This window comes from Pelodiscus sinensis, chromosome 24 (assembly GCF_049634645.1).
Source record: "Pelodiscus sinensis isolate JC-2024 chromosome 24, ASM4963464v1, whole genome shotgun sequence".
Taxonomy (NCBI): Eukaryota; Metazoa; Chordata; order Testudines; family Trionychidae; genus Pelodiscus; species Pelodiscus sinensis.
This window is the reverse complement of record NC_134734.1, coordinates 16,078,971-16,094,843: the sequence shown is the minus strand read 5'-3', so window position 1 is coordinate 16,094,843 and position 15,873 is coordinate 16,078,971. Positions and strand designations below refer to the sequence as shown.

Below are 15,873 nucleotides of genomic sequence, written 5' to 3'. Positions count from 1 at the left end.
GGCAGTGGGGCAGCAGGGGGCTCCCTGAAGGGCCCAGGGTCCCCAGGCACCGGGGTGCACCCCCTGCCCGCTGTCCCACGGGGGGGGGGACTCCTGGGCCCTGCTGCCCCCTCTCCCCGGGCCAGGGCTGGGGGGGGGGTTGTAAAAGGTGTTTAGGCGCCCAGGGGGGTTTCCAAAGCGCCTGGCCGCAGGGCTCTGCCCCGTGGCCCGGCGCGCCCCGCCCGGCTCCCCCGCAGCCGCAGAGCCCCGGCGAGGGCGGAGCCGCAGAGCGCGCCGGGCCGCGGCCGGTTGCTAGGGCCGGGCTGCGCGGGGGCGGCCTGGGAAAGCGGCGCCGGCTCCTTCACGCCTTGTATGGAGGAAGGGGGGGGGGTGCACGGGCGGGGGGTGGAGCGATGTCGTGAGTGCAGGGCAGTGGGGTGCGGGTGTGTTTGGGGGGTGCATGGGGCGGGCGGGGAGGTGTCTGTGCTGGGGGGGTGCATGGGGCGGGCGGGGAGGTGTCTGTGCTGGGGGGGTGCATGGGGCGGGCGGGGAGGTGTCTGTGCTGGGGGGTGCATGGGGCGGGCGGGGAGGTGTCTGTGCTGGGGGGGTGCATGGGGCGGGCGGGGAGGTGTCTGTGCTGGGGGGTGCATGTAGGCAGTGTGAGGAGTGAGGAGGGGGGTGAGATGGGTTGAATGCGTGGGGGACGGGGTGGAGAGGTGGGGATGCATGGGGGTGAGGTGCGTGTGTAGGGGTGGAGTGGGGAAGGTGTGGGGGGGATGGGGAGATGTGGGGGGGAGGGTGCATGCAGGTGCAGGGTGGGATGGGGAGGTGTGGGGGTGGGGAGGGTGTATGCAGGTGTAGGGGGGATGGGGAGGTGTGGGGGTGGAGAGAGTGCATGCATGTGTAGGGTGGGATGGGGAGGTGTGGTGGTGGGGAGGGTGCATGCAGGTGTAGGGGGGATGGGGAGGTGTGGGGGGGATGGGGAGGGTGCGTTCAGGTTTGTGGGGGGATGGGGAGGTGTGGGGGTGGGGAGGGTGCATGTAGGTGTAGGGGGGGTGTGGAGGGTGCATGTAGATGTAGGGGTGGGATGGGGAGGTGTGGGGATGGGTGCATAGGGATGGGGAGGTTGTGTGCAGATGGTATGGGGAGGTGTGGGGGTAGGTGAGGGGTGCATGCAGGTGTAGGGGTGGGATGGGGGGTGTGAGGTTGGGTGTATGTGGGTGGGGAGAGTGCTTGCAAGTGGAGGGGTGGGGATGGGGGTGGATGCAGGTGTAGGGGTGGGATGGGGAGGTGTGGGTACATGGGGGTGAGAGGTGTGTGTCTGTGTGGGTAGTGGGTGGAATGGGGAGGTATGCGTTCGAATGTATGGGGGTGAGGAGAGGTGCATGGGATGGGGAGCGGAGGGGTGTATGTTAGTACATATGAGAGTGGGATGATGCATATGGGTGTCTGTCAGGGTGGAGCTGTGACTGTAGAGGTGGGTGTGATCTGTGTTAAAGTTCTCCAAAATTGTCCTTCCAAGAGACGAGCGCTATGTTAGGGATCTCATAGGTACTCACAGGGCAAAATCCATCCATGCCAGAGAGAGAGTTTAAAATCTGCCTCCCAGTTCCTACAGCGTGAGGGAGCCTTTATCTAAGATAGTGCCAAGATGGGTGAGAGAGAATCGCCATGAACTCTTAGCAAAGCAGTGCCTGTGACACACAGTTACACATTGTGATTCCATCCAGCAGAGGGCGATGTTGATCTCATTCAATAGACAACACAGGACAGTATTGACAGCTCTGCTGTAGAGATGGGAGGTGATTTGCTGGACATCACCCAGCAGGCAAGGGAAGAGTTGGGAACAGGACCAGTAGTCCAGACTCCCTGGCATACTAACTCCACCCTGCTTCCCTTACAGGTGAACGGCACATGCTTTGTCTTTGAGGGTGGGAGTCAGCAAGATGGCCACAGGCAGCAGCTGGTCTTGGAAGCCTGTTGTACGAGACGCTCTGTTCGCACGCGCCTACCACTCGTGCAGCGTGGTGCGAGGGAAGCTGCTGCTCTTTGGGGGATTGAAGTCTGGCCAGCCCAGGCAGGCCCCTCTGGGAGACGTGGTAGCCTTTGACCCCACACTATTGACAGCCGAGACGGTGGCGCCTGATGGCGGGTACCAGCGCAGCCACCACGACACAGTGGTGCTGGCCGACCGCTGGCTGTGCGTGGTGGGGGGTTGGGATGGTGCCCGCAGGGTTTCGGCTGTGTGCTGCTTGGACACTGAACGGGGACAGTGGGAGCGCTGGGCTGAGGGGCCCTCCAACGACCCCCCCGTGGGGCTCAGCAGCCATACCTGCACCAAGATCTCCGAGTACGAGCTGCGGGTGGTGGGCAGGGAGGGGGGGCTCCGTACACAGCGGCGCTTCGCCAGCATCTACACCCTGCGTGTCAACCCTGCCACCAAGACATACTGGTAGGTCTCTGCCTCCCTGAGAGGCTGTGGGGCCCACACTTCTCTGGGAGAAAGCAGCAGGGTCCTTGGGATTGGTTGGGGTTCATTCAAAAGCCAGAGGCCAACAGGGTCCCACCCACCAGTGAAGGTTCTTGAGGTTCAGAGTCCTCCAAGCATGGATGTTCTAGTCACTCTGCACAGGAGGCCAGGAAGTGGGGCATCCAGCTAGGCCTAGCCAGGCAGCTCCAAGCCATTGGGATCCCTCACTTGGGCCTGGCTTGTGGGTCCCCTCAGCCAGACTGCGCTGTCTTCCCCTGGCTGCCAGCTCTCCCTCTCACCCCCCCGGTTAATGTAGTGTGCACCCTGCCCGTGCTGTCCTGTCCTTTCCTTGCTCTCATTCCTCTCTGAGGAGCCCTGTGAACACCCTGTCTTCCTGCTTTTCCATCTCCTCCCCTGGATACTCTTCCTCTGGCTCAGGGGGCACGAGAGACACGCACGTTGACATTGGGCAGCTAGGCTGAGGTGCTCCCCCCCTTGCAGGGTGGCAAGTGAATAAAACTGGGCAGTGGGCTCAGACCTGGACGCCCCCATTACAGGAATTCACCTAATGGCATGTGGTCCCTACAGCCCTGGGCTGTTCAGTTGAGATCCAGACTGTAGGGGAGGGAGCCATGGGTCTGTGCCCAGCACTGGAGAGGCCTGTGCCCATTGCGTGTGAGATCTGGATGATCATTTCCTGATGCCCAGGAGAGTTGGGATGCAGGGTTTTGGTTTAGCCCAGTGTGGGTTCTGCCCCTTTAGGGGTGCTCAGGTCCAAGGGCTCTGTATACTGGGGCATGGTGAATGGGCTGGGTGGCCCTTGCCAAGCACGCATAATGTCTCTCCGTGCTCTAGGTACAAGGAGGAGGAGTCACGCACAGCTTCACGGTCTGGACACTCGGCCATGCTGCTCTGCAACGCAGGTGGCTACCAGCTGGTGGTGTTTGGGGGCCGTGACTCCTCAGAGTGCGAAGTGGCCGGGCGCTGGGGCAAGGGAAAAATCCACGTGAGTGTCTGAGGTGCTGGACTGTCCCGGAATGAGCCTTTCACTCCTGCCCAGCCTCCCACAGTGATCCCTGCTGGGAGAGGCTGGGACTGGAGTAGCTGGTTACTCCCCCACAGCCAGTGCTCCTGTCCCAGTCCCCATAGCACCCCCTGCTGGGAGAGGCTGGGACTAGAGTAGCTGGGAATTCCCCCACTGCAAATGCTCCTGCCCCTCTCCCCACATTGCCCCCTGCTGGGAGAGGCTGGGACTGGAGTAGCTGGGAGCTCCCCCACAGCCAGTGCTCCTGTCCCATGTCCCAGAGCGCCCCCTGCTGGAAAAGGCTGGGACTGGAGTAGCTGGGAATTCCCCCACTGCCAGTGCTCCTATCCCTCTCCCCACAGCGCCCCCTGCTGGGAGACACAGGGGGTTGGAGCAGATTAACACAAATCCACAAATTGACCTTCCTGTTCCTTTCTCCTAGGTAGAGTCCATTCATGCCCCAATGCTGACAGAACAGCTCTCCCGTCTGGTTAGCTCAGAGCATGGCTCGCAGCAGGCTCCAAAAGGCCTGAGGCACCAATCCTGCACGGTGGTGGGTCCCTTCGCGGTGGTCTTCGGTGGGGAGACTCTAACGAGGGGGCGAGACACTGTCTGTAATGATCTCTACATTTACGATACAAGTAAGAAAGGGGAATACGGGTGTGTGTGTGTACTGCCCTCTACAGGGTGGCATCAGAACTGCTGAGTCCATGTGTCATAGCCCCTGTACTCACAATGGAACAGCTCCTACAGGAGTGGTTGATGCCTCTCCCCTTAGGGTGTGTAGGGAGCCTGGGGGCTGAGCAGTGGCTTTATGATTCAGCAGGCTAGTTGTCAGGCACCTAGGATAGCCAATGGGAGTTCCTGGTAAGTGGGGTGCTTCTTAAGAGCCTGGACCCCTCTTTGGAAGTCGGCGCCTCTGGTTCCTTGTGGCAAAGGGATGCGGGAGACCCCTCCTTTACATCTATTAGCCCAAAAGTCAGACAATGTGGGAGGCGACAGTTCACATCCCCCCTCCAGCCAATACGGGGAAGGGATGGGAAGAGGAGCCTCGCACCTCTCAGGTGTGCACCCCAAGCCACTGAGCTATGGGCTGTACTGATGGGGGGCTTCCACCACCTCTCATGTCAGAGCTGTTTCCTTGTAAGCTGGACCACAGAAAAAGTACAGGCATGGGAATTACTGTAGCCTGCGGGCTTACGCTCACCCAGGACGTCAGGAATCCAGTCCCCTGCTGCATTGACCACGCTAGTTATCTGAAGTGCAACAGCTCCTCCTCGGAACATCCCAGAGCCTGGTGGTTAGGAGACTCAGAATGCCCCGGTCAGCTCCCTTCCTCTTATTGGGGGAGGAGGGACTTGAACTAGGAGCTATTCATGCTCCAGGAGACCAGCCTAATCACTGGGCTAAGAGCTATAAGGGGCAGGGAGGGAGGTGTCTCGCTCTTTCAATGCCCCTCAGCTCCTGGGGTAGGAGGCCTCTGAGCATACCTGTCAGATCAGACCCTGCGTGTGAGATGGGTGGGGCAATACCTGTCTTCTCGGGTTTGTGACTCTCTGAGGAGCTCAGCTGGGAGATGGGCATCCAGACACCTATGGGCAGGGATAGGCAGGGCAAGAATGCAAGTACCAAGAGAAATTTTGCCTGCAAACATTTTGGTACCAAGTATAGTTGCCTATGGGGCCAGCAGGGGCTTAGTGAATCACAGAGGGGCCTTAAACTGGGATTTAGACTCCTAAGCCTAGAGTCTTAGGCAGTGTTCCCTATAAGCTGAACACTTGGGCAGCTGCCCAGGAGAGATGCAGATGCCACCCAGTTGATTGGCAGAGCACCTTCCGCTGTCCACAGCTAGTAGCATGTGTTTCTATTGGTGGTGCACATCTGGTGGACATAATAAAATTTATTTGGTGCACATAATAACATTTATTTCACATATGGATGGAAAAAAATTAGAAGGAACATTGGTCTTGGGTGTTTACATACTTTTGTGAATCTCAAGGTCATCATCTTTCTATGCCATCTCTGTACAATGGGAATAAGTGCCCTGCCTGGCCTCCCGGCGGTGTTGTGAGGATAAATACATAAAAAATTAGGGGTCTTTCAGACATACAGCGACGGGGCCGGATAAGGATCTCCAAAAGCTAGAGTTGAGCCAGATGTGCCTTCAAAACACAGAGGTTATGTCTAGACTGGCATGAATTTCTGCAAAAGCAGCTGCTTTTGCGGAAAAACTTGTCAGCTGTCTACACTGGCCACTTGAATTTCCGCAAGAACACTGACGATCTCATGTAAGAAATCAGTGCTTCTTGCAGAAATACTAGGCTGCTCCCGTTCGGGCAAAAGTCCTTTTGCGCAAAAGGGCCAGTGTAGACAGCTCAGATTTGTTTTGCACAAAAAAGCCCTGATCGCGAAAATGGCCATCTGGGCTTTTTTGTGCAAAAGCGCGTCTAGATTGGCTCGGACGCTTTTCTGCAAAAAGTACTTTTGCGGAAAAGCGTCCGTGCCAATCTAGACGCTCTTTTCCGCAAATGCTTTTAACGGAAAACTTTTCCGTTAAAAGCATTTGCAGAAAATCATGCCAGTCTAGACGTAGCCAGAGAGAGGCTTGTTTTGTGTAAAGTTTCAATAAACGCCAATTTCACTTGCTAGCATAATCTCTGCTCCCCCAGACAGGAACTGGCTGACACAAGCATCTTCAGCTTGTGATGCCACCTTGAAACCACATGAGTTAGGATCAATAGTCCAGTGCTACAAAGTCCTGGTCCACTAGTCCATGAGTAAGGGAAGGGGCTTATCAATGACCAATGACAGTCTCCCTTACCATGCCTGGAAGTTGGTCATTGTCATAAGGCAACACCTGGAAAAAGGAAATGCTTTCCATTGCAATGTTATTCCGCAGTGGAACTCACTGCTGCAGGATACGGTGGAGGCAAATTGATTAGTTAAGATTACAAAGGAGAGATTGTAACATTGATACAGCTGAAGATAACCCTTGCAATCACAGTGGCCAGGAGTGATAGCTAAGGCTTTTCAGTCCTCATGGTTCAGGACACGGCCTGGGTGGCAGTCAGGAAAGAATGTCTTCCATGATATTGCATGGCACAGATGGTGTATGTTTGGCAAAGGGAGGGAGCTGGTCATTATTGCACCTCTGAAGCGTTTGGCACTGGTCCCTGCCAGGTATGGGAGGTTGGACTTGATGGTAGCAAGGTCCCAGTCTCTGAAGCATGGTGCCTCTGAGAATTTTAAAACTCTTTACAAGCACATGAATCCTGGCAGCTCTGAGAGTGCTGTGAGCCCCATTTCACTGATGAGGAAATGGAGGCACGATAAGGGGGTGTGATTGCCCAAGGTCACCCAGGAACAGTGCTGGGGTTAAGAGCCCCTTTTCCCAGTTTTTATTTAAATCCTGGAAGCATCTCAAGTCCGTGTGTTTTCTCTCTGCTGTGGGATTCATTACGCCCATGGTCACCAACCAGTAGATCGCGATCTACCGGTAGATCTCGGAGGCTCTAAGAGTAGCTCTTGAGCCCTCTCTGAACTGCGCACCTGCGCAGTACATTTACATTAGATTTCCTCATTTGAGGAGCAACTACTCACAGAGCAACAGCACGGGTGAGTAGCTGTGAGGAATGGTGGGATTTTTTTTTAAAGTAGCAGTATAAGGATTGGGGATAGCAAGTGATGGAGAGGAGGAGAAGAGAGAGGGCGGGGCTTCAAGGAAGGGGCGGGGCAGTAGAGTTTGGCTTGGTCTGTCATTTAAAAAGTGACCTTGGGTGTAAAAAGGTTGGAGACCACTGCATTATGCCATAGCTCTGACCTGGCGAGCAGCTTGGGAACTGACGCAGCCCAGCAGCCGCTATTCCCTTCCCCTTGTGTTTTCCAGGACGCTCACCTCCGAGCTGGTTCCGTTTCCCCTGCGCGGATCGGGGCCAGAAGAGAGTTGGGCACCGCACGTGCCTTTGGAACGACAAGCTCTATCTTGTGGGGGGCTTTGGCCCAGATGGGAAGACCCCCTGCCCTGAGATCTGTGTCTTAGAGACTCCCCAGTGAGGAAAAGGAGAGAGAGGACGACGTCCCTCTCCTCTCCAGCGCCCTCCCCATCTGTCCCTGGCAATAGCCTGCCCCCTGCAATCGACTGAGAGCCAGCTCTGTATAGGTGAAATAAAAATGCCTCTTGTTAATCCAGCTGCGTGCTGGCCCCAGGGATTTACTCAAACACAGAGAGATATTGGGGAGAAAAGAACCTCCCCTCCCCTCCTGTGCCTGCTGGTCTCTAGGAACAAACACACCGTCAGCTCTCTGCAGCTGCCAGCGCAGGCCAGGTGGGACAGTGCTGATATGTCTCAGGGCAAAAGTACGTGGGGGAAGGGAAGAAACTTGGTCTTGGTGATCCGGTGAGATTGGGGGAAGGGCAGGGAGCTGTTCTCTCCCCACATGGATCACTGTTACCACCTTCCATACACTCGATAATTCATCAGCGCAAGCAACTGGCTGTCCTGTGTCCAGGACTCCAGAGGCATAACAAGGGGGTTATGTGCTGGGGGCAAAGGCAAAATTTGCATCCCTCCCACCACCACCGCATGGCAAGGCCCTGAACCTGGCACACAACTGAGCCCAACCTTGAGAGGAGCTTGTACCACATCTTTCCCCGCCTCCTCCAGTTTGAGGCTGGGCCCTTACACGCACTAACCTGCGGATGGAGACGGAGGAGGGTCAGGCTGCGGGCAGAGGGGAGGCTCCAGCTGCTGGCAGCGGGTGGAGGAGGAGCAGGTGAGCTGAGGGATGACAGGGGGAGTGGAGGGGGACTAAATTGGCACCCCCCTAGCGTGGCACCCATGGGCAACTGCCCTCCTGCTCTTCCTTGTTATGCCACTTCAGGACTCCCTGAAGTCAGGTGTGTGGAAGGAAAGCTGTTCCCAGCCCTCCCCTGGTCCGGGTGTGAAATGACTAGGGGGGAGGGGGGGGCGAATGCCTAAACCACCAGTGCCTGGGAAGAAGGCTGCGCTCTCCAGCAAATGGCCTGGTTTTGCAGCGGGTTCAAGCCGTGCTGTCAGCAGACCAGCCCAGGCCTCCACTCATACCAGGAGAAAGATGCTTGGCCTCCCTACAGCTATCGCAGCGTCGCCGGCAGAAATGTTCTCACGCTTGTCAGGTACGAGAGTATTCGTAAATTACAATCCTCTGCTGGGACAGTCCCTGGCCAAAGGAACTTGCATTCATCAGCTCTTAAAAAGAACTTGAGCCTGTGTGTGCTTCCCCATTCACAGTGACATGGGGCATCATGCCTTCTTGGATGCTTCTGCCAGCCACATGGTCCTGCAGATGTACCCGCCCTACAGTCGGACCACAGCTGCCTACCACACTCTTCGTGGGGGAGAGGGCATGCTCAGCAAAGCACCAGGGACTGAGCCAATGGAGAGGACAAGTCTGCAAAGGGCAGCTTACATTTCTTCTGCTGAGATTGTGGAGAACAAGGTCTGTCTGGGCCCCTCTCACCCCCGAGGGTTCTGGAGTCAAGCCCCAAAATACTGGGCTAAATTGCAGCACCTACTGGGGTCTCATGGATGGACTCTCTAGGGTTACAGCTCCAAAGGCCTGGCCTGGAGTTGAGAGGGATTAGTTCACATTGTGTCCCGGCTGCTTCCACCCAGGAGAACATGGAGAGCGTGTCCCACTCCTTGCTTTGCGCCAGCCTCCGTTCCCCACCCCGTATTGCTGTTTCCACAGATGGGCCTGGAGTGGTCAACCACAATGCCACGCCCCCTGCTACTACAAACTGAGTTTTGCCCTGGAAAAGCAATGGCCCACTGACCACTAGTGCTTGACTAGGCTGGGAAGGTAGGAACAGAAGGATGGAGCTGTTGCTATAAAGGGCACAGTACCACGCATCTGTCAGCTCAGGAGAATACATAGCAGCCGTGGCTCTACTGAACCAAAAACTTCACCATAGCTAACTTTGTTTTGATGCCTGGCAGGGCTGGATGGCTTGTGGAGAGGCTGCAGTGACTCAGCCTAGAGCATACCAGCTCCAAGTTCCCAAAGCTGGATGCGTCCCAGCTCCCCCCATTCTTGGGCTAATGCAGATGGATTTTCACCATGAAGTTGCCAGTCCCAGGAGCTCTGGAGCCTTCAGTGCAGCCAGAGGCGGCCAGGGTGCAGGGCGGGCACTGGCACATGCCTCCCTTCAACCTCCTCTCGGGGGCTACTGCCAAATTGTTCAAGTCCCCTCTCCAAAAGCCTGTTGAAGTCCACGTCCAAGTGTGTTTGATTCTTGGCAAGAACCTCTCAAAGTTGCTGAGGAGTCCAGGGAGAAGCAGACAAACATCCTGCAGAAGTTTACTGACTCTGGCTCTAAAATCAGGCCAAGACTAAAATGCATGAGGTTGGGTGGCATCCCAACAAAGAAAAAAAAACAAAAGTGGGTGGGAACCACCAGTACACTTTGCCTTCAAGAGCCGAGTGCAGCATGCTTGAAACTTTGACCAGCTCCCAGCTTGTTTGTCCTACCGGCTGTCCTGTTTCTAGGTGCCTCCTGGGGTTCAGGATGTCAAACTCTTCAGTTGCCTTCCTTAGTCAGTGGCCACAGCAAGTCCAGGTTGACACAGTTAAATCATCCCCAGGAAGCACCAGGCCACAGCTAATTTTCCTGCTTAGTAACTGCACTTTTTGGCTACACATTTCATATGATCCACATGCTCAAGTTTTTGGCTGGGGAGATCTTCCTATCTTCCAATTGTGTTTTATGGAACTGAACAGGGATTATATTGAAGTGAGATGTTCCAAACCGCAATGTCCTCCGAGTCCAGAAGAGCTGTAAAAGCAATATCCTTTTACACAGTGATGCATGGGAAGCTGCTCTGTGCTAATTTACAAACCCCACATGTTGGCCTGTTAGCGTGGGAATCAATTAGTTTAGTTTAACAAGGGCTTAGCTGTAGGGAATAACCAGCAGAGTGGGGAGAACTGTTCCTGCTGAGCCATTTCTCGGCAAACACCTGAGAAGTCAAGAGAGCCGTGCCAGGCTGGGAAGAGGTCTGGGAACCCGGACAGCCAAACAGCCAGAGTTTGGAAGCCATCAGAGTCAAAAGCTATGTCTACACTGCGGGCTTCTTGCACAAGAACTTTTTGCACAAGAGTTCTTGTGTAAAAAGTTCTTGTGCAAGAGCACGTCCACACTGCCATGTGTTTGACACACACTTGCGCAAGAAAGCTCTGCGGGCCATTTTAGTTGCCTGTCCACACATGCCTTCTTGTGAAAGAGCTCTTGCGCAAAAAGGCTTATTCCTTGTGGGGAGAGGAATAACTCTTGCGCAAAAAGCCCTGTGTTCTTACGATGTACTGTACTTTTTCTTGTGCAAGAACGGGCTTGTAGTGTGGACGCTCCGCAAGTTTTTGCGCAAAAACTCTGGGCTACGTCTAGACTGGCATGATTTTCCGGAAATGCTTTTAACGGAAAAGTTTTCTGTTAAAAGCATTTGCAGAAAAGAGCATCTCGATTGGCATGGATGCTTTTCCGCAAAAGCACTTTTTGTAGAAAAGCGTCCGTGGCCAATCTAGACGCGCTTTTGCGCAAAAATGCCCCGATCGCCATTTTCGCGATCGGGGCTTTTTTGCAGAAAACAAATCTGAGCTGTCTACACTGGCCCTTTTGCGCAAAAGTTTTGCGCAAAAGGGACTTTTGCCCGAACGGGAGCAGCATAGTATTTCTGCAAAAAGCACTGATTTCTTACAGTAAGAAGTCAGTGCTTTTGCGGAAATTCAAGCAGCCAGTGTAGACGGCTGGCAAGTTTTTCCAGAAAAGTGGCTGATTTTCCGGAAAAACTGGCCAGTCTAGACACAGCCCTTCAGTGTAGACATAGCCATAGATTTTAAGGCCAGATCAGCCAGACTGAGCTCCCATCTAGCACAGGCCTTTAAGCACAACACCCCCACAACAAGCCAACACCCAGAATTAGGCTATTGCACGTGTGCATATAAGGGACAAGGTCATCATTGGGGGAATTATGCAGCCTCACACAGACCCCCATGGCATGTGTGAAGTCAAGCCTGGCTTGAGGAGGGTAAGACAGACCTGGATATGGACCAGGATATGGTTTGACAGACCTGGATATGGTTTGAAATCCATTCCCTCAGAACACTTTGTTCCAGCTGTTAAAATAAACAACCCTGAGGGTTAAGAAGTTGCTCAATCACTGTATTCATCACTAGGCCCCCACTGTCCAAAGGGAGAACCAAATCCAGGGGGGTGGGGGGAGAGCACAGTTGAGCCACAGAGTGCTGTAGCCAGGGATCCAAGCTAGGTGTCAGACAGTTAAGAGGATCCCACTGCAGGAGAGCTGAAGTCCTGACACCTGAGGGTGGGAGCACTCAGTGGGGGGTCAGAGGTCAGAGCACAGCTCTGCCAATGCCAAGCAAGAACCTCCACTGATGTCAATGCCACAGCAAGAGCTACCTAGGAGAGGAAATCAGCTTCATCAGCGAGCATCAGATGCATCCAGCAGGGACCTTGCAGCCAGGGCTAGATTCAGACCTTGGGAAGATGCTGCCAAGCCAAGCCCATTGGGTCTCATGGGGTTTTAAGAACAGAGGACGGCCAATGCCACGGCTCTCAGCCTTGATTCATTTTTCGTGCGGTCAGTTCCTGGCCAGGCTCCTGGGAGCAGGATGCAGACTCGCTTGCTCACACTAAGAATCAGCTGCAGGTAGCAGCAGAACAACAGGCTACAGCAACCTGGGAGCCACAGCGCGTCCCAGGGTGGACAGCAGCCCCTGTGAATCAACACAACTTTTCACAACCCTCCCCCGATTTTCCATACAGCAGTGGATGGAGAATTCTCCAGCAGCCCTCAATGAAAGCCAGGGAGAGGATTCCCACGGAACAGAGCAAGGGAGGCAGCCACCTGACAACCCTTCCTCCCCATGGCCAGTGCTGTGGCCAGGCAGTGCAGCTGCCTTCACTAGTTTGCAGGGGACTGAGGAGACTCCTTTGTCACTTGCTGCCAGCTGGGGCTCTGAAAGCTGGAATGAGAGGGTCGGCTGGCTGGAGAGCCTAGCAGTGGGCTACAGACCCATGTTCTTTGTACGCAGCAGCTCAGATCCAACCACGGCATGGCTGCAAGGGAGGCCTGCTTTCTGGGGTATGACAGAGACACCCCAGGGCAGTTCTAGGGAGCAGGCATCCATGTGAAAACCCTCGCCTGGCATCTGGCTCCCTTCCCAGCACTATTGGGGGAAAACTCTACAGACTGGCCGCCCCTCCCTTACTGCCAGTGCCCTGCTCAGTGGGCAGAGGGCACTAACCTCTAGGGGGCCAGTCCAGCCCCTCCCCCAGCCCTACATTCACCCAAGCTCATGACAGAAAAATGTTTACTTAACAAAAAATATTACAAGAGCGACACCAAATGATAAAGTTAAGCCTCAGAGGTTTGGGGGGGGGAGGGGAGGGGAGGGTGAGAGCACAAAGTCCTTTGGGAAAGGGCTCAGACACAACAGTGTCCTTACTAGGAAACCAGGACACCAGCGGAGCTGGTCTTGGCTCCTGCCCTGTCAGAGCTCTCCTTGGGCGGCTGTTTCTGATCATCCTCCCCCATCAGGCGGATGTTGTGCTTCTCCCGGAACTCGTTCAGCTCCTGGCCCTTCGTCTGCAGCTGCTGGGTCAGGTTCTCGATGATTTTGTTGATCTGCAAGTTTGGAAGTTGGGTGGAGGGTGGGAATAGTGCAATGCCAAGGCACAGTGCAGGGTGGGCACTAGCATGCACCTCCCTTCACCCTCCTGTGGGGATCTATTTGCAATTCCAGGCTGAGAAGTGCCATCCACTTCTCTTCATGCATGACAGCGTCATTCAACCCCAGGTCAATGTGCATGACCACAAAGCTGTACCCCCTTCCCCCCCCACACCCTCTGGGGACAGGAGTGGGACATCGCAGGGGAGCATATGGCAGTAGGTGGTCAATTAGTGATGGGACAGCAGCTGGGCTCACTGTGAGGCAGACTCAGCTGCTGTGAGGCCCTGCCCCAGCTCCCTGAAGGGTGAAGGGAAGCAAACATCACCCTGCCACACAGCAACGATTTAAATTAGGAAATGAGAAGAGCCCGGACTCCTGGGTTCTATTCCTCTCTTGGTTACAGATGCACTGCGACAACCCAGCCTGAGAAAAATATGCAACCCTCAATGTCCCCACTCACTGTGTTACACCCTGCGTGGGAAGGGACTAATTGCTCTTAGGGACAAGGTATGGTTTGGTAGGATCTTTCTGGGACCCAGAGTGAGGGTTTCCACAGGGACCCAACTCCCCTTGAAATCCAGCGAGGCAGATATCCTTCCAGCTCCCAAGCAGAGCCCCAGAGAGAGAGGTCCAGCACCTTCCCCATTCCTGGACACAATGCACCGCCCACCCCTGCACTAACCACATCATGGCCCCTCTAGCAAACTAGAGAAGAGACTCCCTCACCAAGAGAAAGGGCACATAGCCAGCATGCATGACATCCCCACCCCCATGCCAGTGAGGCACAGAGCAGTCTGTGCCCTCCCCAGACCCTGCCCATGCCTAGCACCCATGTTACCTGCTCTTTGTTGCTCTCCAGGGCAGGGAGGACCTCCTTGACAGTGCGCTCCACCAGCACCCCACCCACCATGCGGTAGCACCTGCGGGTGGGGTCCACCTCTTGCAACGTGTCAATGACCAGGCTGTAGAAAAGGCAGATGCTGCTGAGGGCCCTCCCAGCACCACAGAGACCGTACAGGCAGGGCTGCAGATCCACAGGGCCCAGCCAGTCGCTATAGCAGGGAAGGGGAACCTCCAGCCAGTGGGTTTGCTTTGACCCAGCCCACAAAGCTCAGAGCTCCCCCAGCAGATCAGCCTGCAGGCTCCGCCTGATAGGCAGGGAGGAAGCAGCTCTGGGAACAGCAACATAGGAAAGTTCTGCCTCTGTGCTCACTTAAAGATCTACTCCTGTGGCTCCCACTGGCCAGGAATAATGGCTAATGGGGGGGCTGGGGGACAGTGCCTACAAGCCCTGGGTCACCTGCGCCCCAGACCCTCAGAGCTGGGCCTACCCCTCCCATACCCAGCCTCCTGCCCTGACCCCACCACCTCATCCCACTCCCCAGCAGCCCCCTCCCCAACACAATGAACCCCTCATTGTTTAACTCACTCCAGAGCCTAAGCCCCCACAAAATCTACTAGCCCCAGGACCTCAGAGGAGTTAATCCAGCTCTGGGGGTAAGTCCTGAGCCTCGGCACTCCACTCCGCCATGACGCTGGAGTTTGTGGGGAATGCGTCTTTTCCCCCTCTCTCACTCGGAGAGCAGGCCAGTGAAGGCTGAGGCTGAGCTTTTTGGTTTGGTTGTTTGCTCCTTATTTGTGGGTGGCCCTGAATGATTTTTCTGTGGGCCAGTGGCCCCCCCACTGGACCCTGCACTATAGTCTGAGGCCCAGCCTACCTGATACCCAGAGCCCTGTGTGCAGAGTCGCAATGGGATCAGGGCTCCAAGCAAGCCCTGAACACCAAGGGCAGAGCCCGACATCCCCCTGACGATGGCAGGTAAAGCCCAGGGGGCCAGTGACCATTTCCAGCACTGGGCGGGTTCCTCCCCCGCTGAGCAGCGCAGGGGGCACATGGGCTGGGCCCTGCGCTGCACTGGGGGGCGGGGCTGAGAGAAGGCATCAGGTGACGCTGCAGCAGGCACGTGGCTGGCTGGTGAGGGAGCAGCTAAACGCGCACGGGGGAAGAGGGGGGGCCGATCCTGCCCCCACCTGTGCTCGTTCAGCTCCAGCTCCAGCTCCGACGCCTTCGAGGCCAAGCTCCGCTGCTCCTGCCGCAGCCGGTTGAATCCAGCCACCACCTGGGGGGGGGGGGAGAAGGTCAGTCACGGGGGGGGGGGGGAGCGCTCAGTGAAACCCCCCCCCAAGAGATGGACTCGCCTGGCCCATACACCACCCCCATGGGGTGCGATGGGCCCGCCCGACATACACCCCCCCCTCCTCACCTGGTGCGATGGGCCCGCCCGACATACACCCCCCCTCCTCACCTGGTGCGATGGGCCCGCCCGACATACCCCCCCTCCTCACCTGGTGCGATGGGCCCGCCCGACATACACCCCCCCTCCTCACCTGGTGCGATGGGCCCGCCCGACATACACCCCCCCTCCTCACCTGGTGCGATGGGCCCGCCCCACACACACTTCCCCCTTCTTAGGGTGCGATGGACCCGCCCGGTACCTGCTCCGCCGCCAGGGCTTTGCCGGTGGATGGAGCCGTCGCTGCGGGCTTGCTCTTGCCGCTGTCCGCCATCTTCCCGCCCGTTCTGCGCATGCTCCGTACGCCCCAACTTCCGGCAGGGTCACGTCTTCTACCGGCCGGGAAAAGGCCCCCTCGGGCGCCATGTTTGTTTGGG

The 15,873-nt window shown here is 56.3% G+C and overlaps 2 protein-coding genes across 6 annotated transcripts in view; one reads left to right on the top strand and one right to left on the bottom strand.

Annotated features, from left to right (window-relative positions):
* KLHDC9 (kelch domain containing 9) overlaps window positions 1-7,661 on the top strand; it is a 32,774-nt gene extending 25,113 nt beyond the window's left edge. Inside the window, exons 1-5 of one of the 5 annotated variants that reach the window (XM_075906991.1) lie at window positions 227-349; window positions 1,883-2,431; window positions 3,305-3,455; window positions 3,916-4,114; window positions 7,360-7,661. In XM_075906991.1, the coding sequence (XP_075763106.1) occupies window positions 1,926-2,431; window positions 3,305-3,455; window positions 3,916-4,114; window positions 7,360-7,526 (1,023 nt within the window). In that variant the 5' untranslated portion in view covers window positions 227-349; window positions 1,883-1,925 and the 3' untranslated portion in view covers window positions 7,527-7,661. Of the gene's footprint in view, window positions 1-226; window positions 350-377; window positions 398-1,312; window positions 1,782-1,882; window positions 2,432-3,304; window positions 3,456-3,915; window positions 4,115-7,359 lie in introns of those variants that run through there. The other 4 variants (XM_075906993.1, XM_006113921.4, XM_075906992.1 and 1 more) reach the window with 4 other exon arrangements.
* Window positions 7,662-12,825: 5,164 nt separating this feature from the next.
* On the bottom strand, window positions 12,826-15,852 carry PFDN2 (prefoldin subunit 2). Its single transcript, XM_075907769.1, has 4 exons — window positions 15,699-15,852; window positions 15,234-15,322; window positions 14,041-14,164; window positions 12,826-13,156 (listed from the first exon to the last, which is right to left on the bottom strand). Exons 1-4 carry the CDS (start codon window positions 15,789-15,791, stop codon window positions 12,977-12,979), a joined length of 486 nt encoding a protein of 161 aa, XP_075763884.1. The 5' UTR covers window positions 15,792-15,852; the 3' UTR covers window positions 12,826-12,976.
* Window positions 15,853-15,873: the final 21 nt, after the last annotated feature.